Raw genomic sequence first — 25,446 nt, forward strand, 5'->3', positions numbered from 1 at the left:
GTGGCTTGACATGTAAAAGCTGAAAACATGTAGCAGGATATAAGACATATCCCAGCTAATCCCAAAATGACCTAAAATCCAAGAAAACATAGTGGTGGTATTAAAAGAAAATAGTAAAAATGGAATAAGAATACTAATACTAGAGAACATCATACAGTATAACACTAGAAGCAAAAAGTGGACATATGAGCATTAGTATGGTGATTTCTTCATTGGTACTTAGCTATTGGTACTGATGCATGCAAGACAGTTTCAGATATGTGCACGCATGCAAGTGTATGTTCTACCCCATCTTTCACCTCATGGTTGCCCTATACAGTAAAGACTTCAGCATGGTTGTCAGGCACCCCAACCATCAAATGACGATGACCCTGAATGACAACAATATTTCTGCTGGATCCCTTTATAAGGCTACAGCCTGAGCTTTTATCTGACTTATGGGACTGTTTTTTGTTCCATGGTTAGCATGCTACACCGCTCACCCAGGAGGCTACAGGGACCAGGCATCAAGCTCCCCTTACACAAAACAAGGAGAATGCCATGAATCAGTTAACCATCTGCTCAAAGTTAATGGAAAATGTAAGAGGCATGCAGTCCAATCAAAGGAGGATTTTGTAGAAAGGCAACTTCATAATAAGGACTGATATGTATGTACTGACCAGATGTGCAGTATCCAACACAGCCAACAGAGTTTCCATTATTATCCTGGAAATACTGCAATTCAAACAGGCCACTGGCTGTTAGAGCTGAACAAAGCAGACATTTACAGACATTACATGCATCTGTAAATTTTGCTTGGATGACTAACAAAAATTTCAGCCTCCTGTACTTAAATATGTGGTCAGGATCTCCCTTGAATAACATCACATAAAGCAAGGCAAACATTTTTGAACAATTAATGAAGGCATTACTATACATACCAGCATCCTTCAGAAAGAGAACAACACTGTCACAGTGACAGCTGATTAATATTCTTCTTTCCAAAGATGCAAAACTGTTACCCATTTCCAACCAGAACAAACAAGTCCATACAGTCTGAGACAGACTTCAGTCTGCAATATTAAGGTAACCATAAAAGCATGGTGTTTAAACGGAAAAGCCTCCAAAGGAAGTTCAGCGTTCAATGCTGTTTTGTGTTGATTGATGGGTTTTTGACATTTCGTTAGTGAATATGGCTCTACAAGGATTATTCCGATCAACAGCTTAGACACAGAGCTCCTCCTACAACAGCTCTACTGAACAGATTATACATCGATTATAACCTACAAACAGATTTTCTGTCTGCTGCCTAAGAGGTGAGTGAGATGCAGGAAGGCATTTCAAACTGCCTTTGGAGTCACACTACTCCCTTGTTCAGAGTTCAGGACCATGTCTTATCAAGTCAAATTGTGAGCCCTGGTAAGCAGTCTCCAGATAACCCATCCTAAGGTAAACCAGGGTGACAGAAATGGCAATTTGCAGCTAACCTGTCACCTACATATTTCCTGTAATGGAAATCAATAGGCACTCTGAGAATGGACAAATTCACACATGCATACAGAGAAAAACATGAAAAGCTTAATTTTGTGATTTATGATAACAGCGGCATGCCGAAAGAGAATAGTCACATGCACATGTGACTCTCAATGCACCAAAGAGAAACCAGAAGCAGCCACTGGTGTGACATGAAAAATTATGACCTATGACCATACCAAAGACCCTTAGAAATCTCAGGAAGACAGAAATAATCAAGGTTGCCAAAGGACAGAACCATTTATTGATTTAGACTGGCATATTATGAAGGACAAAACTAACAAAGACAAGGACCATGCAAATGTGTCACACGAGAACTTTCCAGCCCAATTCAATCTGCCTGCGCCTTAATTACGGTGCAGAAGGATGAGAAACATCAAACTTGGCCATCTAATGTACGTATGTTTAGTTCTCTGGAAGAATTTCTTCACTGAGATAGTCTACCTGAGCTGTCTCAGTTACAGTAGCAGCGACAAATTTTTCCTATGGAGCTGTGCACATTGAGTGGAAGACAGAATGTTGACAAACTCACCTCCAAATCTCATCCTACACTCACAAACGATCCTGTTCAATACATAATCTTGAACTTAGCCTGTTATCCACAAGTACGGGATAAAAACAGTGGTTGAAATGTTCAGATTTCTAGAAGTTGGGGACCAGCTCAGTGCCACATTCATAAACTGGCATGTACATCATGGTGGAGACATGGCTTCAACTTGCTGTTGCAAGGACGCCCAGAGAACACACAATGGGCTGTTTTCCCCTCTCACTGCTCATACGGACACCCGCACAACTGCAGGTGCAACTGAATGAAGAGAACTCTGCTGCAAGCATTTTATTTTGCCCATTGACACCTGGGTTGTGTAGAGTGCAAAGTAGTAGTAGGCAAAATGGACTACACACCATAGTCAAACTAAGCCTACATTGTAGACATACCAGTGAATGTGTAGGTAGCGGGAAACAGGCAGTCAGTGCTAAATATGAGGAGAAGCCTGTGTTTCAGATGCCTTTATTGGATGCGGTCAAGTCTCCAGCTCAAGGGCCTACGCTTCTTTGCAATCTTACCACTTCTGTTCGGCTTTAACAAGTGTTCAGGTAAATTGTCTTGTAACAAGCAGCAGTCCCTGGACCACCACACACACAGACCACTGACCACGTTGGGCTTGTCACAAGTCCACGAAAAGAGGACTACCATTGCAGCAAGACCACCAGAGCCACCCTGTCTTACCCACAGTTTGTTCCAGAAACATTTGTGGCTGTATTTTCCCTCTTGCCCTGTCGTTTTGGAGAAGGTTTTATTTTTAAAGCATGTGGTTTTCACAGGGACAGTAAAGGAACACAGCGCTCCCTGTTCAAGTGTTCAAACATAGGGGCTTTACAGCTGCATTTGGACCCAAATTTCATGCTGAGCTCTTATTTTTCTTCCTTCATATTAAGGGGTTGATTTTTACAAGTGTCCGCATGCAGCATTAATTCAAAGACATTATAGCAATAAGATGACTCCAAGCTCATTTCCAGCAAGTTGCCTCTACCTACACTATTCTATTTCCCTGGGAAAGCAGTGGGAGACAAACTATTACCTGCTAACCAGTAAGTCACCTTCAAGGGGAAGGGATGACCTAGTGCTACAAAACTTGGACAGCAGGAAGCCAGCTTGTCAAGTTCTGGCCTCCTGAGAAAGGCCTTGCAAAGATCACCACGAGAAAACAACCAGCTCCAATGCGCTGAAACCCAAAAGGCAGCAAGGAGGGGGATGAATTAAACTCTCCACTGTGGTACAGGCAAACAGAGGCTGGTATAAAGAGAGAATTATACAACCCACTAATGTCCCTTTGAACAGGAACCAGCATAGAGTGTGTGATTTTTAAATATTTGCCTTAATGTTTTATAGCCCTTATATAAACTTCATGAACTTTTATTAAACAGCAGTACCTACACATGCGGCTATTTTGGCTTTCACATACATGCTTTTTTTGTAGTTAATAAATGTATTCTGCGGTTGGTTCTTGGTAATGAATAACTTCGGTGGCAATACGCCAGCAGACCAGTATCTTTGGTGAACGAACTACAGAGAGGGGCACAGCATGGCAGTGGCATCATTCTTGAATCAGGTGGAGAGATGTAACCGTCCACAGGTTTCCCGTCTCACAAGGCAGAGATATGTCTACACCACTATGGATGAATCATGTCAAACTACTCTTCTTCCCAGAAGTTACACTGCAGGCACTGAAGAAAACAGGAGGTGGGAAGAGGGGATTGCTTTTAGTTATCAGGCCTCCTGGCATCTAGTTGGTGTGAAAATAAGCAGTGTGGACATTTGTTCAAATGTATTCGAATCCAGACAACCTCTGGACCAAAACTGGGAAGATCTTCACTGGACTGGAACCTATCTGAGTGAAAGTGTAAAAATACAAAAATATGCCTTGCAGGGATCATGACTCCCATTCATTCAAAGATAACCAACACACTGTACAAATAACGCCAAAAATGTTAATATCATACCGAACCCATATCTTTATAGACCTGTGAGGATGGAATTCTACAGCTACAACTCTATTAGCCAGCTTTCAGTGTTTATTTTTAGATGGTCTTAACCTTAAATCCCCCATCCAAAAAACCCAGCCTATTCAAATAAACCAGTGAGACGTGCCTGCGCAAAACCAAACATGAATAATTTGGTGGGTCGTAGTGGCTGATTGATATCTCAGCCGGGCCAACCTTTCTCAGCTGCCGGCTGTTTGCACAGCGCCTGCCTCTGGAGAGGGCCATTACGAATTAAAAGCACAGCCTGTAATTGGATCTCTCCATTTAATCAAGGAAATATCAAAAGTTGGCAGCACTAATTACAGAGTAAAATGCCTGGGACCACAGGAATAAATGTGTCAAAACACCTTTAAACCCATTTATATATAATAAAAAAAAAAAAAAAACATTAATAAAAATTTTAAGTAAAAAGCACAGCTAAATCATTCATTTTTACACTACACTGGCTATTTAACATCCAGAAAGCAACAGGCAAAAAACATATAGTCACATCCAGCATGAAAGCTAAACGGAAGAGCTGGACACCTACCATGGCCAGGATTAAGGCTATAGAGCAAACATCACAAAACACACTGCCAGGCTGCAGAAACAGAAGGCAGGAGGGAAGGCAGCAATCAGATCTTACTTCATCTCCAGCACCTCTTCCAGGTGCTTCCTGCGCTCTGCACGCAGTGTGGTCAGGTGGGCCTCCTTCTCAGCCAGGGACTGCTGGGTGGATGACAGCTTGGCCTTCATGGACTCCAGCTCCTGCTTCACCTTTTCCATGGCTGCCAGCAGCTCCTCCATCTGCCCCAGGTGATGTGCAACACACACACACACGCACCCGTCGACACATACATTACCCACCACACAGGAACACAGTCACAATACACACACACACACACACACACACACACACACACACACACAGAGGACACGCAGAGACACAAAGTGAGAAACAGTGAAAGGTGGACAAAGAAATGGAAGGAAAGCAGCACGCACACACACACACACACACCATTGGGAGACAGTGGAAAAGAAGGTCAGCAAGAGAGAGATTGAGGGAAAGGATTAAGTAGAGGACCAGGGACACAGAGGAAAGCACCCACAAGGGAACACACACACACACACACACACACAAAAAAAAAAAAAAAAAAAAAAAAAAAAAAAAGGAGGGGAGAGGAGAGAACCAGGAATTAGTGGTGTCTTACAGAGCTCCTTGAGGACGTGTGGGTAGCATGTTTGTTGGAAGGGGCCATGGAGAAAGGGGTTACTATACAACCTTGCAAATGCATCAATGTTTGGTGCCCCACTTGGAAAGCGAGCTAAAAAAAAAAAAAAAAAAAAATAACTCATTGCAAGAAACTCAATAAACTCTTGAATTATACAATACCCACAATCAACCTGTAAGTACATTTTGATTAACTGTCATGATTTGTCTGAGTTGAATGATGGATGTGGGCTAGCCATCTTTACCCAAATGCCAATAGTGCCATAAAACAGGATACAGGCTGTATTATGTGGCCATACTGTTATACAGTAAGTATATTCCTAGTCAGAGTACAACAGGAAAATATTTCTTTTCTGGATAAAGTAAAACTACAGTAACTACAGGACTAGCCACCTGTCTCATCCATGCCAGAATTCTATATTTCAGCAAAGATCCATAAAATGGAAGGGTAATACATCTGAGGAAACGATAAAAATGTCAATTTCAACAGAAAACTAGCGCATCTACCTACAAGTCCGCCTTTAGCCAGTGCTAGCACCGAGTCCCAAACTGTCTTGCCTTTATGCTTGCATATACCTCCACCACTTTCCAATGTTTCATAACATGCAAACACCAATAAGATGACCAACGACAAAGGATTAAGTTACGTAAATGATATTTCCAGAATCAATGACTCACAGGACACATCTTAAACTGTTAAAATGTATACCAGCATTTACATAGGTCTAGCAGGGAACTCTTGACAGGGACAGAATTGGTTAAAGGCTCAAACCTATGGCAGAAACTCACTTCTCATTAAGCACACAAATCACGGAGCCCGTCACCGCTAGCAAACACACCTGGGGGTAAGAGGAGGAGGCGGATCCTTCTCACACACTGCAAACATTCACTGTGCAACGGTCCTTGTCTCTATGGATCCAGTGGACTTTCTGCCATAGTTACTCATGATGACCAAAGAGCAGCAATGGCTTTGGAATTAACACTGGAGACAACACACAGACCAATGGCATCTGTCCAGCCAGTGGCACTGCCCAGACACACCTACCTCCACCTGTATGCATGTAGCACGGCCATGTCTGTAGGTGACACACCACAGTGTAGATGCTGCCCTCTACTGATAGAGCCCGCAGAGACAGCTGGGAGTGTGTCCGATGAGACCCTACTCATGCCCATAACTCACCCAGCTAATGTACTGTGCTTGTTCCCGATTTGGAGCAGTACACCATACGCAATCAAACTCTCCCAGCAAATTTATAGCTAGTTGTCTTCCTGTCTTGTTACTCAGTTTCTCATCTGACTTCCTTCTGCCATTCCTTTACAAATCCATTACAGTAACTAAAAAAAACATCCTAAGGGAAGCCTTTGAAAGATTTCCTCCACTTTTTTTGGACAAACAAAAAACAGTTATGCAAATTGGTTGTCTGTGGGAAGACATTCTATTTTACAGTAAAAGACACTGGAAAAAGCTGAAAAGCAAGAGCTCTAAGACACATTCCTAAACTAAGCATACGCTGCTTCCTCATTAAACAGACGGCCCAGCAGCAAATTTCATCGAAGACTCCCTAGTTGGAGCTGAAGGGAGTCTGATATCCCAGGGGTAAGTTTTCATCCTGGGGCAGACTGGCCTCTCATACACTGCTGGTAGCTGGAAATCACAGTGATGAGGGAGATGGTTTGAGCAGCATGATTGACAGTGCTGCACTGACTGCAAGTGTTCAGGGACAACCAGCACAAATGAGATTCCTCTCTGAACCATACAGTCGATCCAAATCACAATCACCTCACCCCACTACGGTCCCCTTTGTTTCATCATACTGATATCTCAAGGACTGCTGGACCCAGGAAACAAAAAGGAAGCAACACTGTTCCTTCTCTGACCAAATACATATGAAATGTATGCGCGCACACACACACACACACACACACACACACACACAAATCTGGCCCTGACAAAAAACAGTCAGCATTCCAACATCAGACAACCTTGTGATTTCTCTCAAGAAGACATGCGGTATTCATACTGGAGCTGAGGAGCACATTGTGTAAATCACAGCCTAACATCACACACATAAGGCCTGGATGCAGACAAATGGCTATTATTAAAACACCACAGAGAACAGACTTCATAAAAGAAGAAAGGGGCAAAACTATTTCTAAGCCAGAAAACCACTGAGAGATCATGTAGTATAAAGTGAAACAATGACTGTAACCTTCAACCCAACCCAATCCAGTAAAGAGAACGTAAGACAGACCAATGCCTTCCAGTGTCTACCTCACGAACCTGGACAACTTTGCCACTGAGAGTTTGACTATTAATGAGAGCACCCCCCTGCCCTCACAAATCACAGGGACAGCAGACAAACTGTGCGAAAACCCCTCTAACTCACCAGTAAGCTGTGTCGAGAGCAGCCAGGTTCTGCCCCAGCTTCGACTAACCCCTGTGTGCTTAGCCGATGCTGACAAATACAGAGTGGGTCTGAACACAGTACTGCCGGATCTAGGATTCACAGGTGCCGCTGGGTGTGTCTTGGACGACACTGGGGCCAAATGTTGCCATGGTCATAAGCTCACTGCTGACACTCCTGGCTGCACCCTGCTCTTGCTTCCCACGAGTCGTGATTCCGAGCTTAATCCAAGCTGTTTGCACATACACACCTAGATACATCCCTTTCTAATCTCCTGCACAAAGTCTCACCTGAAATAAAAATTACATTTTATCAAAGGTGGCATACCTAGGAAACATGCCATGCTTCTGCAGCTGTGTTTAAGAGGGTGAGTAGGGAAGGAATACCTGTTTGAACCCGACAAAGCAGGACAGTAACAGACCATCAAGCATGTGCAAAGCTCTGTGTGCACAGATGGTGGGTGTTACAGTGCTGGGGACAAGAAACCTTACTCGGGCATCCTTCACACCCATGCCATAGCGTGTGCAAGTGTGCATCCATGCAGCAATCTGTATCAAGATGTAATGCTACTATGCTTATCTTCAGTGACTAAGCCAGAGTCTAAAACTTTCTGGAAGCAGGGTTCTGCATTGTGACAAGCCCTCCAATGGAAGGCAGGCACTGAGGTCAGGAGAAGAAGGTTAGCAGGATGACATCGTAACAGAGCTCATCTATACTGTACATGAAGTTTAACACTCAAACTTGTCTCTCCATCTGCCCTAATCTCTGCCAAGTCTGCTCTGCCCTAGAATTTCCCAAAACTCACATCTGCAGATAGATCAGGAAGTGCTTACCAAGAAACCTGACCCCCAGAAGACAACTTTTAAGCTAGGGAAAAAAAATGTCTGCATGGCAAACCATTCTTAGTCACTACCATTTCTTCTTCAGAGAGACATCCCAAAGGTTGGCAAATCGTCCTTGGCTACTTCATATACATTTCAACAACCTCATTCAAAAAAAAAAAAAAAGTAAAGCCACATGCAGCCTTTTCCTTTGGTTCAAAATAAACTTCAGATGTTTCTCACTTCATAAAAAGCTGCTTAGAATTACAACACATACGAGCCAACACATGACAGCCAGGGATCCCCTAAGGGATGGCGAGTCTTGCGGTGTGGGCTTGTGAGGCCCCCCACTCATTTCCTGTGTGCCGAACTACACGTGTCTTGGGAGCTCAGCATTATATGGAGTCGTATACCAGAGGAATGAAAGAGGAACTTGGTGCCCAATAACAAATACAAAGAGGCTACATGAACATTTGACACAAAATACATGACTGCTTCAGCTGTGTCAATTATTGCCAGCACCGTGTGGAAGATAAAAATACACTAAAAACAAAGGTTGAAGCACTATGTCAAAAAGTATCGAACTTCTAACAATGGTGATGCAATACAGAGAGAGCTGAACATATAATAGTGCTTTAAACTCTACCAAACACAGAAGATCAGTGCTCTCAAAGGACACTGGCATTCAATGGCTGAGGGAAACACATGTAGCCAGTTAGCATCAGACACCACTAACCTTCTGCTAGCAGTTTACTTATGCGATTCAGACCTGGAGTATTCCTAAGTGCACACACAAGAGCCAAATGGTGGCATTTCTTGAAATAAGTATACAACTGAACTCTACTGCTTCTATCTGACCTTGAAACAAAGCAAACCATTTCCTCATGGAGCACAAGCGGGTCAAGAAGCGAGGTTCTCAATCCTGTCTCATGAAGATGCTTTATTGTGCTCAATTCACTGAAACCAATTTTTTTATTCTTTAGTAATGGGGCACTGGACTGGATTTTATCCCCAATCAAAACATCAAATTCACTCTTAAAAGGTAACTGAAGGCCAAGTTCAACAGGCTGGACCCTGGTCTGTGCTTGTCTTCTGGGTGTACGAGCCTAGAGCCATGTGATTTACATTGGAAAGCACAGCCATGTTCCTTTCCCAACTGAGTGTGAAAACTCAGTTCAGGAAGGGCTGACAAAAAACAGCATTACAAAGCTAGTTTTCTGTGACTGATGTCCACATTCAGCTGTGTTCTTGAGTTCACAGAACTGTTTCCAAACATTCTTATCAAGCAAGAGAACCAGGCACCAAGGCATTAAGTCTAAGTCGCATAGGATTTTGACTTGACGTGAATTATTTAGTCAAAGTATCCAGCTGTAAATTGTATTCAAATGACTGAAGCCCCATCTGCAACCTTGTCCAAAAGAGGTCTGAAATGGTGTTGGAACACACAGAAGGGGAGAACACAAAAGTAATACCTTCCACAACAATCAACCACGTCACTGAAATGCGGCAACCGCCCCACAAGACATACCAAGATAGAATGGCAAGCAAGGAAAAATGGGGAAAGTGTTCAGGGTGAAAAAAATAATCCATAACCACTCATTATGCAACAGGAAGGAGGATTAATTGTTTCATACCTTGAGCCACTTAAAGGCTGCGTGGTTGTAGTCATGCATTGGTTCATGTAAGCACTTCAGACAGGCAGTGAGTAGCAGAGAAGTGACAGAAGAAATAGAGAAGAGAAATTACGTGAAACCAAACTCAAAACACAGCAAAATGAAGCAGGAAAAATGCTGCCGTAACTTTTTGTACAAACTGTAGCAATGAGAATTGGAAGCAAAGCCTTGGAATTTGAGAAAGCAAATGCGACACTGAAAATGGTGGTGAGAATATCACGAGGAGTGGCCACAATTGAGGAACAGAGATTAAGATAAAGAAGGATGTAATGTCATTCCACTCAACCTCAGCAGGGGAAGGAAAGTGACTGAATGAATGGAAAAATTGAGTGGAGGGCTTTTTCCCCCATTGGTTTAAAGCATACAGAAAAAGATCAAGTCTACATCACTGCTGTTTGTTTTACGGGTTTGGTTGGAAGAACCTTGAGAGCAACATCTGAGCATAGGGGAAAGCGATGGGGATATTAACAGCATCGATCTGGACTGAAATCATGGGAAAGAAGATAAGAGGAATGCAAGATGTACATTTCCCCAAAATGAACAACCTGGTGGGAAAGAGGAGAAAGGGAAGTTGATTGTTCAGGCAGGACACAAATGGAGAATTAAATTTCTTTAGCTGTGTCAGTGAAACCTAAGGTGGACATTGGTGAGACAGGTGGAACATATAGACAGAGCAATGAATGAACCATATCTCCAAATCTTTTACAAAAAGCAAAGAAAAGACATGTCTTAGATTGCAGGAGGAATGCACCACTGTCAGGCACCTATGTTGTGCCTATTCATTTACATTGTTTTGGAGAAGTATTGCTTTGTGCAAGTCCTTTGCTTGGATGACTTCATATCACATCTTGTGTACCATCAACTGAAGTATTTGTCAAGATGGAAAGCTGTTTCATCTTCGGTGGGCTCACCACCTGCCGGAGAAACCATAAGGGGCCGGTGCGTTGTGATTTGGGCGGTGGTCGGGGCCGAGTGCCCGGCCGACCCGAACCTCGGGCGCCAACTCTGGTTTTTGGGACTTGGAATGTCACCTCACTGGCGGGGAAGGAGCCTGAGCTGGTGCGGGAAGTTGAGAGATACCGTCTAGATATAGTCGGGCTCACTTCCACTCACAGCTTGGGTTCTGGAACCACTCTACTCGATCGAGGGTGGACTCTCCACTATTCTGGCGTTGCCCAAGGTGAGAGGCGGCGGGCTGGTGTGGGCTTATTAATAGCCCCCCAGTTCAGCCGCCATGTGTTGGAGTCTACCCCGGTGAATGAGAGGGTCATCTCCCTACGCCTTCGGGTCAGGGAACGGTCTCTCACTGTCGTTTGTGCTTATGCGCCTAGCGGCAGTGTAGAGTACCCGGCCTTTTTAGAGTCCCTGGGGGGCGTGCTGGAAAGCGCTCCCACTGGGGACTCTGTCGTTCTACTGGGGGACTTTAACGCCCACGTGGGCAGCGACAGTGATACCTGGAGGGGCGTGATTGGGAGGAACGGCCTCCCTGATCTGAACCCGAGCGGTGAGTTGTTATTGGATTTCTGTGCTAGTCGCGGTTTATCCATAACGAACACCATGTTCATGCATAAGGGTGTCCACCAGTGCACTTGGCACCAGGACACCCTAGGTCGGAGGTCGATGATCGACTTTGTAGTCGTTTCTTCTGACCTTCGGCCATATGTCTTGGACACTCGGGTGAAGAGAGGGGCTGAGCTGTCAACTGATCACCACCTGGTGGTGAGTTGGATTCGATGGCGGGGGAAAAAGCTGGACAGACCTGGCAGGCCCAAACGCATAGTGAGGGTCTGTTGGGAACGTTTGGCGGAGGCCCCTGTCAGAGAGGTCTTCAACTCCCACCTCCGACAGAGCTTCAACCAGGTCCCGAGGGAGGTGGGGGACATTGAGTCTGAATGGACTATGTTCCGCTCCTCCATTGTCGGTGCGGCTGTTCGGAGCTGCGGCCATAAGGTCTCCGGTGCCTGTCGCGGCGGCAATCCCCGAACACGGTGGTGGACACCGGAAGTAAGGGATGCCGTCAAGCTGAAGAAGGAGTTCTATCGGGCCTGGCTGGCTCATGGGACTCCTGAAGCAGCTGACGGGTACCGACGGGCCAAACGGAGCGCGGCTCTGGCAGTCGCCGTGGCAAAAACTCGGGCTTGGGAGGAGTTCGGTGAGGCCATGGAGGAAGACTTTCGGTCGGCCTCAAAGAGATTCTGGCAAACCGTCCGGCGACTCAGAGGGGGGAAGCGGTGTTCCACGAACACTGTTTACAGTGGAAGTGGTGCGCTGCTGACCTCAGCTGAGGATGTTCTCGGGCGGTGGAAGGAGTACTTTGAGGATCTCCTCAATCCCTCCGACACGCCTTCCGTAGAGGAAGCTGAGGCTGGGGACTCGGAGGGGGACTCGTCCATTACCCTGGCTGAAGTTGCTGAGGTAGTCAAAAAACTCCTCGGTGGCAAGGCTCCGGGGGTGGATGAGATCCGCCCCGAGTTTCTCAAGTCTCTGGATGTTGTGGGGCTGTCTTGGCTGACACGCCTCTGCAGCATCGCGTGGAGTTCGGGAACGGTGCCTCTGGACTGGCAGACCGGGGTGGTGGTCCCTCTTTTTAAGAAGGGGGACCGGAGATTGTGTTCCAACTACAGGGGGATCACACTCCTTAGCCTCCCTGGGAAAGTCTATGCCAGGGTACTGGAAAGGAGAATCCGACCGATAGTCGAACCTCGGATTCAGGAGGAGCAATGCGGTTTTCGCCCTGGCCGTGGAACACTGGACCAGCTCTATACCCTCACTAGGGTGTTGGAGGGTTCGTGGGAGTTTGCCCAACCAGTCCATATGTGTTTTGTGGACCTGGAGAAGGCATTCGACCGTGTCCCTCGTGGCATCCTGTGGGGGGTGCTTCGGGATTATGGGGTTCGGGGCTCGTTGCTACGGGCTGTTCGTTCCCTGTATGACCGGAGCAGGAGCTTGGTTCGCATTGCCGGCAGTAAGTCAGACCTGTTCCCGGTGCATGTTGGACTCCGCCAGGGCTGCCCTTTGTCACCGATTCTGTTCATTATTTTTATGGACAGAATTTCTAGGCGCAGTCAGGGAACGGAGGGTGTCTGTTTTGGTGGCCGCGAGATCTCGTCTCTGCTTTTTGCGGACGATGTGGTCCTGTTGGCTTCATCAAGTCAAGACTTGCAGCGTGCACTGGGGAGGTTTGCAGCCGAGTGCGAAGCGGCGGGGATGAGAATCAGCACCTCCAAATCCGAGGCCATGGTTCTCAGTCGGAAAAAGGTGGATTGCTCCCTCCGGGTTAGGGGGGAGTTGCTCCCTCAAGTGGAGGAGTTTAAGTATCTTGGGGTCTTGTTCACGAGTGAGGGAAAAATGGAGCGGCAGGTCGACAGACGGATCGGTGCGGCGTCTGCAGTAATGCGGTCATTGTACCGGTCTGTTGTGGTGAAGAGGGAGCTGAGTCGTAAGGCGAAGCTCTCAATTTACCGGTCGATCTACGTTCCTACCCTCACCTATGGTCATGAACTCTGGATCATGACCGAAAGAATGAGATCGCGGATACAAGCGGCAGAAATGAGTTTCCTCCGCAGAGTGGCTGGGCGCACCCTTAGGGATAGGGTGAGGAGCTCAGTCACCCGGGAGGAGCTCGGAGTAGAGCCGCTGCTCCTCCGCATCGAGAGGAGCCAGTTGAGGTGGCTCGGGCATCTGTTTCGGATGCCTCCTGGACGCCTCCCTGGGGAGGTGCTCCGGGCTTGTCCCACTGGGAGGAGGCCTCGGGGCAGACCCAGGACACGTTGGAGAGACTATGTCTCCCGGCTGGCCTGGGAACGCCTTGGGGTTCCCCCAGAGGAACTGGAGGAGGTGTGCGGGGAGAGGGAGGTCTGGAGTACTCTGCTCGGACTGCTGCCCCCGCGACCCGGCCCCGGATAAAAGCGGAGGAAGATGGATGGATGGATGAAAGCTGTTTCACAAGAGAATATACACAACAGCAACAATATAATGGAAAAGGGTGCTTTTTTGTAAGTGTAGGAATCACTAATATTGGTACTCTCAAGGGATTGGTTTCTCAGCTGAGCAGGTCACGAGGACTGGTCACTTATCCCAGGCTGTCAGAAGGATTGGTCTCATCACAATTTATTACAGGGGTTAGTCCATCTTGCTAGGCCAACATCCCAGCATCTAACAGGGACTTGATTATCATCTTGGTCTCAAACAAGGACTGGCTAATAGTGTTTCAGTTACAAATAAATTTTCACTATTCTCCAGTGAGCTTCCTAGTATTAGTGACTATCTGTCAGAGAATCTACTAGCAAAAGTAAAGATATAGCCTGGTTAAGGGTTCAAACAGCAGGATAGACCCTGCTGTTATACTTCTAAGTGAGTTTGCTGCCGAAGGGTTCAGTAAAATACAAGTCTCTGGCAAAGTATCAAAAGTCATTTTGGAAAGACATACCTACTAATTAAGAAGAAGCAATACAATTCCAAAATTGGGGGGGGGGGGGGGGGGGGGGGGAGAGAAACTTTGACACACTACATCATGATCAAATCCTGCTACATCTGGTTTCTGGAGGTTCTGCTCTAATATTGCTTCTGGACAGAATCCTGACAGGTAGTTACGTTACTCAACACAAAGCAAGACCTGCCCACCCATGTAAGAAGCTTTCTTTGTGGAAACAGTGCACAGCAATAATGGAGGCCCACCCAACTTCCTCTCAGGCACCAACAGCTACCGTACACACCAACTAGAATAATTAGACTCTGGGGGTGAAACAGAAGGAGTTCAACCTGATCAAAAGTGGGACTGAATCCCAGACCACAGGACCTAGACCATGACACGTTCTCCAGCACCAAACACAGAGCCACACTAACCAACCGTGAAGCTGTCTGAAGCAGCATGACTAGGAGATTGATCCAACTTGCCAAAACCTGAAAACAAATCACTGAAGTCAGCCATTGGAGTTTCATTTGGATCTGGAACAGCACAAACTGTCGACATCTTTGTACCAGACTCCGTTGTAGGCCCAAGTTCCTCCTGAACTTCAGATCACTTTATCAGATAATCTAAGACAATAATTGAGATGAACTCTGGGTCTGCCATCAAATTTTGTCCTGGCTCAGCTCCACAGTCAGCTCTATGAGTTTTAATCCCTGCAGATGTATTACAAATGTGCAGTATATGCATAAAGAGCAGAGGTTTTTAAAATCAGACAACTAATGAGTGCATTAAAAAATGAAGTAAAATTTACACTGTTTTAGTGACTGAAAACACTAACATGCATGTTCCTGTCACATACTGTATATGTTGGCATGGCAATGTACTGAAATGCATGGAATTTGTGACAGATGTGTGACTAGATCTTTGATAAGACTGCTTCACTGCCATCTCGGGTGAAGTCAATGAATTGAATGAATCATTAGCATTATAAACTCTGTGTAGGCATGAGACTCTCAATAAAGCTGAGCTTTGGTTTGGACAAAGATACAATGTTTTCCAGCATCTGTACTCCCAAAGCCACAGGTGGTGTGGGAACGGCAAACTAACTTACAAAACCTGACCATTTATATTTTTACTGTAGGAATCCAGGGTAATTACCTTGCTCTTGGGTAGCACAGAATTATCAGTGGGTAGGGCTTGAACCAACAGCCTTAAGGTTAGTCTTCCATAACTTTAACCACTATATAACCACAACTTCTTAAAATACAGAGACTCAAACAACAAAACAAAGTGGGGTTAATCTTTACTTTTAGGATATGAGATTGTGCTCATTTACAACACACTGTAGGCAGCAGGTAAAAGTGTATGGCAGAAGAACAAAAGGGAATTAATAATAAAGCAGCCTTTAGATTTTTTTTTTTTTTTTTTTTTAAAAACACAATGTTCTAGTGTTAGACATCACCTTGTTACCAAGTGTGAATTTATCAAAGTGTGATGCTTGCAAGAATATGGTAAACACATCTAGGTGATGTGTCTGTGGAGCGGTTCTAATAAAAAAATGGACTTGCTAAAGCCTCAAACAGTCAAAGTCCCAATTTATCCTTTACCGCAATATCGTAGCTTTATATACTGTATATTAATTTAGCTGAACTCTCCAAAGCAACTTACAATGTTAAGATATCAACAATAATTTACCCATTTAAACAGCTGGGTAATTTTACTGGAGCAATTTAAAGTACCTTGCTCAAAGGTACCATAACTGTAGGTGAGGTTCAGACCAGCAAACTTTGGGTTCAAATGCAGCAACTCTAAACACTATGCTCCCAGATGCCCCATACCCCCTAAGCAGATTCACTTCAACAAAATACATAACATAAATGGATAAAAAGAAGCACATAGTCAGAGACTGTTTTATATTAGTCAAAGAAATAATGCAAATATAAAAGGACAGGGACTACAAGGTGGGTCCCCTATTGGAATACGGGCAGCTGGCCAGACCGACCTTGCCATGGTGCCCACCTGTTTCTCTGCGTGTGTGCGGGCGGCCTCCTCTTGTGCCAGCACCATCTCCCTCTCAGCTGTGATCTGCACACTCTCTCGCAATGCCTCCTCCAGCTCCTCAATGCGATCATCCTTCTGCCGCAGGGAATCCTGGGAAAGCAGAGGAGTCAAGAAGATCAGACCAGGCTTAAAGGTTTTGCACACTGAATTATTGAGAGAAGAGGGAAGAAAATCCATCTCAAAACAACAGTTTCAGTATTTGGAATTGGAAAGGAGAACAAGTCTGTTCTGTAATTAAACAATACAGTGTAAATTTTTGTCTGTCCTCTTCTGTGTTCTTCCACAATCAGTTTTTCTTTCACAGTTATAAAATCAGACACTAAACATCTGAAGTTGGAAAAAATAACTTTTGGGGTGATAACAAAATTTCAAATAAGTCACTCGGTACACATGTGGATCTTATGAGGTGACACTCTCCCACAGTGGCTTATAAAAACCCAAATCCTCCATATTCTCCCATGTGATTCATCTAGGGTCTCATAGCCTGGGAACCTCTCACGCTCCCTAAACAAAAGCATGCAGCAAAAGCAGAATCGTACAGTAGGTAAAAGCCCATAAAAATATTTTATCCTATTTATTCTCTTCTTCCTGCCATGACATGCTGCTGGGTACTTTAAAAAACATCTGAACGATTGTCTTAAGATCGCTTAATTCAACGGATAGCCTGAAGACTAGGCATATCGAAGCAGAATAGCTTGCCAAGTAGAAAAATAAAAAAAATTGTTGCGGGGAAAAAAGGGGGCCATCTCAACTGGATTTAACCGTATAGTGATGTGGGCAATGCAGCATTTGTGATGTATAAATCTCCTTGTCCTCAAAAACAGCATGGTGGCACCCCCTGCCACTCGACTATGTCAGTCTGTGATCATGTTCCCGGTATTAGGAACATTTGGGGAGGGGGGGAGACAGCGCCAATCACCAAGGTACCATGACATGGCTGCAGGCTCCCCAGCTCTGTTCATACTCTTCAGTTCCATGCTACGCTGCGTGCCCATGAATCCAGTCCCATTTCCTTACAAACTGCTAAAGCGCCCCCCCGCCGCCCTATTTTTTTTTTTTTTTTTATTAAAAAAAAAACAAAAGCACTGACACACTCCACTGGGTGCTCTAGGAAGTGACGGTAGGGGAGCAGTCCTGCCGTTTACTGCTATGGAGACCTCACGGAAAGCAGCCCCTACCACAGACAACCCCCCCCCCCCCCATCTCCCTATGACAGACAACACCCATCTGCACCCATTCAGCTTCCCTGCCACATTCCTGTCTCCTTACTCTCTTCTGTATTTTTTTGTATTTTTTTTCCCACTATTCATGTAATGCCTGTTTCAGCCTGAGGGAAACCAGTTGCATATGTCCCTGATAAAACTGCATATTTCTGCCACTGAAGTCAGAACTTACTGGAAAGTAGGTTCTACTGCAGGTCAGGGTGGACCACGAGGCACACATTGAACAAAGTACATGTTGCTACACTGCCCCCTTCTACTCTGATCTCATTTTCCCCAGGTAAAACCGCAACAAACTCTGGGTTGACTTTAAGTGACAGTAATCCCTTTTGTTCAGCTAGTATCTCATTACGGTAAAGACCCATGTGCCAAAACCAACCCAGGCGATAGAGACACACCTCAGAAAGGCCAAAATTGGAGCCATGTGCTCACTGATCCAGAGGAGCATGGGAAATCCTGGCCACTTTGAACGCTGACATTCAGCAGACAAGCCAGAAGGTGCTTGTAAAAAGGACCACAGTGGGAATGTGAGAAATAACTCACAAATAGCAAGCCTTGGAAACTCAGTGGAGATTTCTTGCATCTTCCCCCCACCCCAAACAGCTCTTAACAGTCCTGGCTAGAATGCACATACCTAAAAAACAAGCAGAGAGACCAAGCACACCACTCTCAATGAACACAGGCACACCACGAGGGAGCACTGCTATGATCCTATCGGCAGAACTTATGCTACCTGCTGTGGTGGATGTTTGCACAGTTGTTAGAGCTGCTGTCCTTGGATTTAGATGCTACAGGTTTGAATCCCACATCCTGCTATAGCATCTTGAGAAAGGTATGTAACCTGAGTTTCTCCAGTAAAAAATAAATTAACAAGCCACATAAATGGGTAAAACATTTTATGCAAGTTTGTAGAAAAGCATCAGCTAAAAAAAAAAAAGGTAAAAACACAGGGAAAGTGGTAGCTGCATAATGCAAAGCAGTCAAACTGACAACACTGGGCCATGTTGCTCTAAGGTAGCAACAAAACTGGGCCAGACTTTACAGATGTCCTTTAGAACTGATGTAATGTGGGCAGGAGATCCCGGCAGCCGCATTCCTCATGGCTAAACATTTATAGACAAAGCGGAATTCAAAAATGAGAGCAAGTCGACTGGCGAAGACAAGGGCCTGGGCGGCCAACAAGGAAACATCAAACAAACAAGCCAACAAAGTGGTTGTATAAAGAGACCCTTGGAAGTCTTTTAGGAGAAAGAGAAAGGGAAAAAAAAAAAAAAAAAAAACAGCACTTAGGGGAGCATGTGGATGTGATCTCCTCCATCCCCTTTACACACATCCTCCTCTCAGATCTGGATCTCATTGCTAAAGCTTGCATCCACATTTAAGCTTCAGTTACAAGAAAAACCAAAGGTGTGTGCAACTGTCTTCAAAGCTGTCACCTCTGCTGAAGGGAAAAAGGGAACCAGACAAACAAACCCCAAAGGAGGTGCTGGGTGGGTCAGGAGAAGGAGGGGGCCGCATTGATTGCTTCTGATTATAAAAATCATGGGCAAGCTAAAAAGGCTGCTCCGTCACATTAAAGTGGCATCATCCTTTAATTCCTCTTCACTAATAGAGTAACTGAAGAAATGGATGAAACACAAAGCCAACTGTGAAAAGCTGTCCTCTCTGTAAAAATCCACCGCAAAGTGTTGTGACGCACTCCAGAGAGAGAGAAATATTGGCCCAAGCGTCCTCACCCCACAACGCTATGCCCTCTTTACTTGCCCTCTTCCGTAACTTTGTTAGCCATGTCTCTCTGAGGACAACCTTCCTTCTTCCTGTAGAAGCCATACACTGAACATGGCGATAAGTTCCATGAGCTGCTAGGAAAATGACTGGGGGGGGCAGGAACCAGATAGGTAGTACTTTGGAGCTTGCTCATCACCAGCATAGCATTCATCAGCAAAAGCACCTCTAGGATGAATAGCCAACCACCAATCCAATAGTCAGTATGTTTTCCTGTAAAGGAATGGCCTCACTGTTAACCCACCAATGGCAAGAAGTCCAAGGAACTTGCAGGGGTCTTGCTGGGATCTGACATCAGACATGCCTGAAATATTTTCTTTTGCCATCCTTTAGAAGACCTTGCTTTCCTTCAAAGATCTCCTTTAAGGGCAGAACAAGGGCCAGAGTGTATATGAGGAAGTGGACAGTTTGTTTCAGTAACCAAAAACATAGCAAAGACGACACAGTCATCAGCCCATTGAATTTCTCAGCAGCAAAATCTGTGGAATAAACCAAAAGTCTAGTGGCCAAAAAAAAAAGAAAAAAAAAAAAAAACCCACACACACACACCACATCGGTGTGTGGAGGTGGAGGGGATTTCATATTTGATTGGGATTAAAACCAACAAAAAGCACTTGAAAAGAAGGAAAAGAGCCACCATGAGGACGACTAGGGACATGCATGAAACATGGATACCAGACAGCAGAATCTAGAGCACAGACCCAACTTGTGGGTCTCAAAACCATGTGCACGCACTCAAGAGTAGCTGCTGAAATATGAAAAGCAGGAACAAACTGCAAGACTGATGACATCCTTTTTATACCCCTAAGCCCAAACTCACTCACTTTGTCCATCACTGCTGGTTAAGAACCAACACCTGCCTGCCAGGGTGGCAGTATGACAGAATGCCTCTCAAGTTAGACTAAGCTACAAAGACACTGTGTTCAGTCCCTGTTGTGTGAAACACTTGTCACTTTCCTGACCTCTTCCAAGAGAAGGGGTCTCCTAAACTTTTTCTGTACACCATAACATTTTGGAAGAACAAGCTGCTGTTCTCAGTGTATTTTTCATATGTCTGTGAAAGACACCAAGTTTTTCTGCATCTTCATTGTGCTCATAGCAAACCCACATCATTCTCATTACTGAAAAATCTGAAAGTTTTGCTCCTTATGTATCAGTGTAAAACAAGTTCTATTCTGAATAAAATGGACTTGACGTGTTCTAAAATGAAGGGGGCGCAGTGGGTTGGACCGGGTCCTGCTCTCCGGTGGGTCTGAGGTTCGAGTCCTGCTTGGGGTGCCTTGCGACAGACTGGCATCCTGTCCTGGGTGTGTCCCCTCCCCCTCCAGCCTTACACCCTGTGTTGCCAGGTTAGGCTCTGGCTCCCCGCGACCCCATATGAGACAAGTGGTTCAGAAAATGTGTGTGTTCTAAAATGTTCATGTTCATTTCTGTTGAGTCCAATGTGAAAGGATTGAAATGGGGGGTAGACAACCCTAAAGGGTGATCCAGGTGTTTTACCACAGCCAGCGTGAGGGAAAACTCTACGTAGAGTCAACCCAGAAAGGCTGCTGGACCAACATTCTGGGCAGAGTGCTCAGAGGATGTGCAGACTGACATCTTCAACATCTACCTGAGCAGCACTATTGTTCCAACGTGCTTCAAGGCCACCACCATTGTCCCCGTGCCAAAAAACAGTCGTGTCCTGCCTCAGTGACTACCGTCTGGTCGCACTCACACCCATAATCATGAAATGCTTCATCATGAGGCACATGAAGACTCTGCTGCCCCCCTCACCGGATCCCCAGCAGTTTGCGGATCGTCCCAAGCGCTCAACAGTCGACGCCATCGCCACCACCCTCCATCTGGCCCTCACGCACCTGGACAAAAAGCACACGTATGTTCGAATGCTGTTCATAGACTTCAATTCAGCATTGAACACAATCATCCCTCAGCACCTTAGCGGAAAGCTAAGCCTGCTAGGCCTGAACACCTCCCTCTGCAACTGGATCCTAGACTTCCTGACAGAGACCTCAGTCAGTCCGGATCGGGAGCAACATCTCCAACACCACCACACTGAGCACTGGGGCCCACCAAGGCTGCGTGCTCAGTCCGCCGCTGCTCACTCTGCTGACAACCGTGCTGCAATGTACAGCTCGAACCACATTATCAAGTCTACCGACCATGGTGGGCCTCATCAGCAAGAACGACGAATCAGCTTACAGAGAAGAGGTGCAGTGGCTAACGGACTGGTGGAGAGCCAAAAACCTGCCCCTCAACGTGGACAAAAAAATCAAAACAGATTGTTGACCCCAAGAGAGCACTGAGCGACCACTCTCCACTGAACAGACTGCTCTTCTGTGGAGATTGTCAAGAGCACTGAATTCCTTGGTGTTCATCTGGCAGAGAACCTAACCTGGTCCCTCAACACCATAGCCAAGAAAGCCCAGCAGCGTGCTTACTTTCTGCAAAGGTTGAGAAAGGCTCATCTCCCACCCCACATCCTCACCACATTCTACAGAGGAACTATCAAGAGCATTCTGTGCAGCTGTATCGCTGCCTGGTTTGGTAATTGCACCGTTTTGGATCGCAAGACCTTGCAGCGGATAGTCAGGACAGCTGAGAAGATTATTGGGGTCTCTCTCTTCCCTCCATCATGGACATTTACACCACACGCTGCATCCGCAAAACCACCAGCATTGGGAATGACCCCATGCACTCTTCACACAAACTCTTCACCCTCCTCCCATCTGGCAAAAGGTACCAAAGCATTCGGGGCCCTCACGGCCACACTGTGTAACAGTTTCTTCCCCCAAGCCATCAGACTCCCCAATACTCAGGGACTGGACTGACACTGGAATTATTGGCCCATTTTGGTAGTTATTGTAATGTCTAGCACTGTTTTCACAAGTCTTGCACATATGCACTTTATGCAGGCAACTATGTTTATGTAGCACCATGGTCCTGGAGGAACGTTGTTTCACTGTGTACCGTACCAGCTGTACATGGTTGAAATGACAATAAAGCCTCTCTTGACTCTTGAGGTTGTGTATATCACTCCTGAGCACTTAAAGGATCTACTAAAGCTCTGCAGATAACAGGCAGTGGCTGTTGGATGGGAAAATTCTTATGTCACGAACAGAAAATGGCATCCAGAAAGGAAGAAGTTCACAGCAAAAATGATGAACTCAAACACACACTTTTAAGCACCAGGCTTCCTATGTGATTAAAGGTTTCTACTCAATGTTTTATATTGAAGATGGAAGCTTTAAAGCAGCAACCACAGTGCTTTGGTTTATTAACTCCTTCAGCTGTTAGCTGCCCATATACATGTATGTCTGTATGCCTTCTTGTGTGTGTGTGTGTGGTGTGTCTGAATGTGGGTAAAGTACCTGCGTGTTTTGTGCGTCCATGTCCCCATATGTTCCATGAGGTCTCGCTTACAACTAGTTAGGGCCATGAATGTCCTCATTCCATCAAAGCAGTTAAACCTATCTTTTTCTCACCCCATAGGATAGGCCTTTGTTTTGCAGCTACAAAAACCATAGATTTCATAGCTCTAATGAAACCCCGTCCATCGAGAGGAGATACAATCTCAAGTACCACTCGGCTCAAGTGAATATCTAATATGTGCCGACTCAGGGGCCAGTGCAGAGTGGAAACAGCCTTCACTGATGAGCAATCCTTCAGGTCAGAGAGGCTTTGCAAAGCAAAGGAGTAAGTTTAGATGTCACAGAGTACGCTTGGGATCATTTGAGTTGCAGCCTGCCTTTTGCTGGACTGAGTGCTGAACCAGATCCACCAGGCCAAAATTTATCTGGCAAAGGCCATTTGGACCCATTATGGCCCTGATACCGCTGAAGCTCTGGCCTGCCTGGTGGGCCAAAGGTGACCCTTCTCCATGCCTCCTGCCCGTCTCCAAAGTCAACATCAGCTACCATGAATGTGGCCACCATCACCCCCATACCCCCCCTTAAACCTTTTTTTCTAATCTCTTCTGGAAACCTCTGCAATTAGCGGAAATGTGAAACCAGCGTCCCAGGCGCCGGCCTGCTCTTGCTCGGAGGAGGAGGAAACCGAGGGGCTATTCCTCCTCGGCCATCTAATGTGTCCCAAATTAACCTTCCCACTGCCCGGTTTCCAGCCCCCGCCCTCCCAACAGCCTAAACCGAAGGGGTTCTGTTAAATGCAGAAGAGAGCAGAGTCAAATAGCACAGAGTCCACTGTCTGAATACAGAAACAGTGGTTGGTGATCTAGGGCTGGGGGACAAGGAAGGGTGCCATTGGACTTCAGGTCTAATCTATTCAATCCGGGGCCCCCAAGTCCTTAGCCAGGCTTGAAAACCACAGTGGTTGAAATAGGGGGGTGAGAAGTATGGGACTCCATGGTCAAACAGCTGGCCTTGTCCAGCCTTGAACCCAGAGCCTGCACTCCAGCACAAGTTCATCCCGAACCGCAAAACACAAAGAACTGCCTGACACTGTTAAACGAAAACATAAAACCAAAGAGGCGGACCAGACAGAAAGCAAGATACAATAGAAAGAGGAAAGTGCACAAAAGCAAGAGAAAGAGAGCTGCAGAATAAAAACAAGCAACCACAACAACCGCTTAGGCCTCGTTTTCATGAGCTTTTACAAAGCGGGAGAAGAATTTTCTAAAATCTTCGACTTTTGCACAAATTCTACCAACAGATGCCAAACAATCCTCACTCCTCTGGTGCAGGTCAACAAGGGAGAAACCTGTAGTGTGGAACTAGCCATGGTCGCCAAACCCAACACAGGCTCAATGTAGACCAAGGACCAGCTTTCCTTGTGGCCAACCTGCTGTGTGCAGGACTGTGGGCATGCAGGGTATGGACTGGGCAAGTGGGTTGTTGCTTCAGCTGGGTGGTTCTGTGAACTCCTTCCAATCACATTGGGTCATTATGGATGGCGCCCACTGCAACCTACTCTTTCCTTCACCCCAGGGATGACAGCCAGAAGCATATGACCAATTATGCTTGCTGCATGCCAAGGCTGGTCTCTCACCTCCCAACACCTCCAAGGAACACAATGCAGGGATGTGAAAAAGGCTAGAGATTCAATGTAGCTTGGAGTGCAAAGTATAAGCATAGCACATGTGCTGACTTGTCTCGAAACAAGGCACTTACAGGAACTCTTGACAAGCTAGGCTCATTGGGTACAGACACTCACCTTCACCTGTTGGGAGCTCTCATTGATGTTATCCTCCCTCTTACGTGCTTCCTCCATGAGCTGGGCATTCTTATTCTTCTCTACCTGCTCTTTGTGCTTAAGGGTGGCCACCTTCTTACTCTGGTCCTTCATCTGCCTGCAAGTGGTAGGGTAAAAGAAAGGTAGACAAGTAAAACACTGAGGAAATACAAGAAATGATCCAAACACGATGCACTTTTGTCCCACACTGATGATGTTTGTTATGATAAAGGAAGGAAGTGAGAGCAAAAAAAGATGTAAAATGCTTCAGTAAAACAGCCAAAAGGAATATAAACACTTCTGCAGAAGAGGAAGACTGCTTTACGTTCCGTTTACGCTCAGTCAAAACAAAAGAATTTATTCCATGCCTGTTCCACTGCAATGAAAAAAAAGCACATTGTCTATTGCCAAAGTTCTCTTGTTTACAGCATTATGCTGTCTGAATTCCAACCCATCATATACATATATCAACTGACTCAGTCAGAAAAACTTGCCCATCTCACCTTATTTGCCCTTTGCAGGACAGAGAACTAACACAATGCAAGTGTTAACATCCAGAAGTTAACATCCTAGAAACTTGTTAGCAGGGTCAAGATGGCAAGTAGGTATGCAAT

The 25,446-nt window shown here is 45.7% G+C and overlaps 1 protein-coding gene across 5 annotated transcripts in view; it reads right to left on the minus strand.

Annotated features, from left to right (window-relative positions):
• erc1b (ELKS/RAB6-interacting/CAST family member 1b) overlaps positions 1 to 25,446 on the minus strand; it is a 135,804-nt gene that overhangs the window by 57,166 nt on the left and 53,192 nt on the right. For all 5 annotated transcript variants that reach the window (XM_018730054.2, XM_018730053.2, XM_018730052.2 and 2 more), the window contains 3 exons: positions 24,815 to 24,950; positions 16,596 to 16,727; positions 4,682 to 4,842 (listed from right to left, as the gene is read on the minus strand). In XM_018730054.2, the coding sequence (XP_018585570.1) occupies positions 4,682 to 4,842; positions 16,596 to 16,727; positions 24,815 to 24,950 (429 nt within the window). The remainder of the gene's footprint in view (positions 1 to 4,681; positions 4,843 to 16,595; positions 16,728 to 24,814; positions 24,951 to 25,446) is intronic.

This window comes from Scleropages formosus, chromosome 21, assembly GCF_900964775.1.
Source record: "Scleropages formosus chromosome 21, fSclFor1.1, whole genome shotgun sequence".
NCBI lineage: Eukaryota > Metazoa > Chordata > Actinopteri > Osteoglossiformes > Osteoglossidae > Scleropages > Scleropages formosus.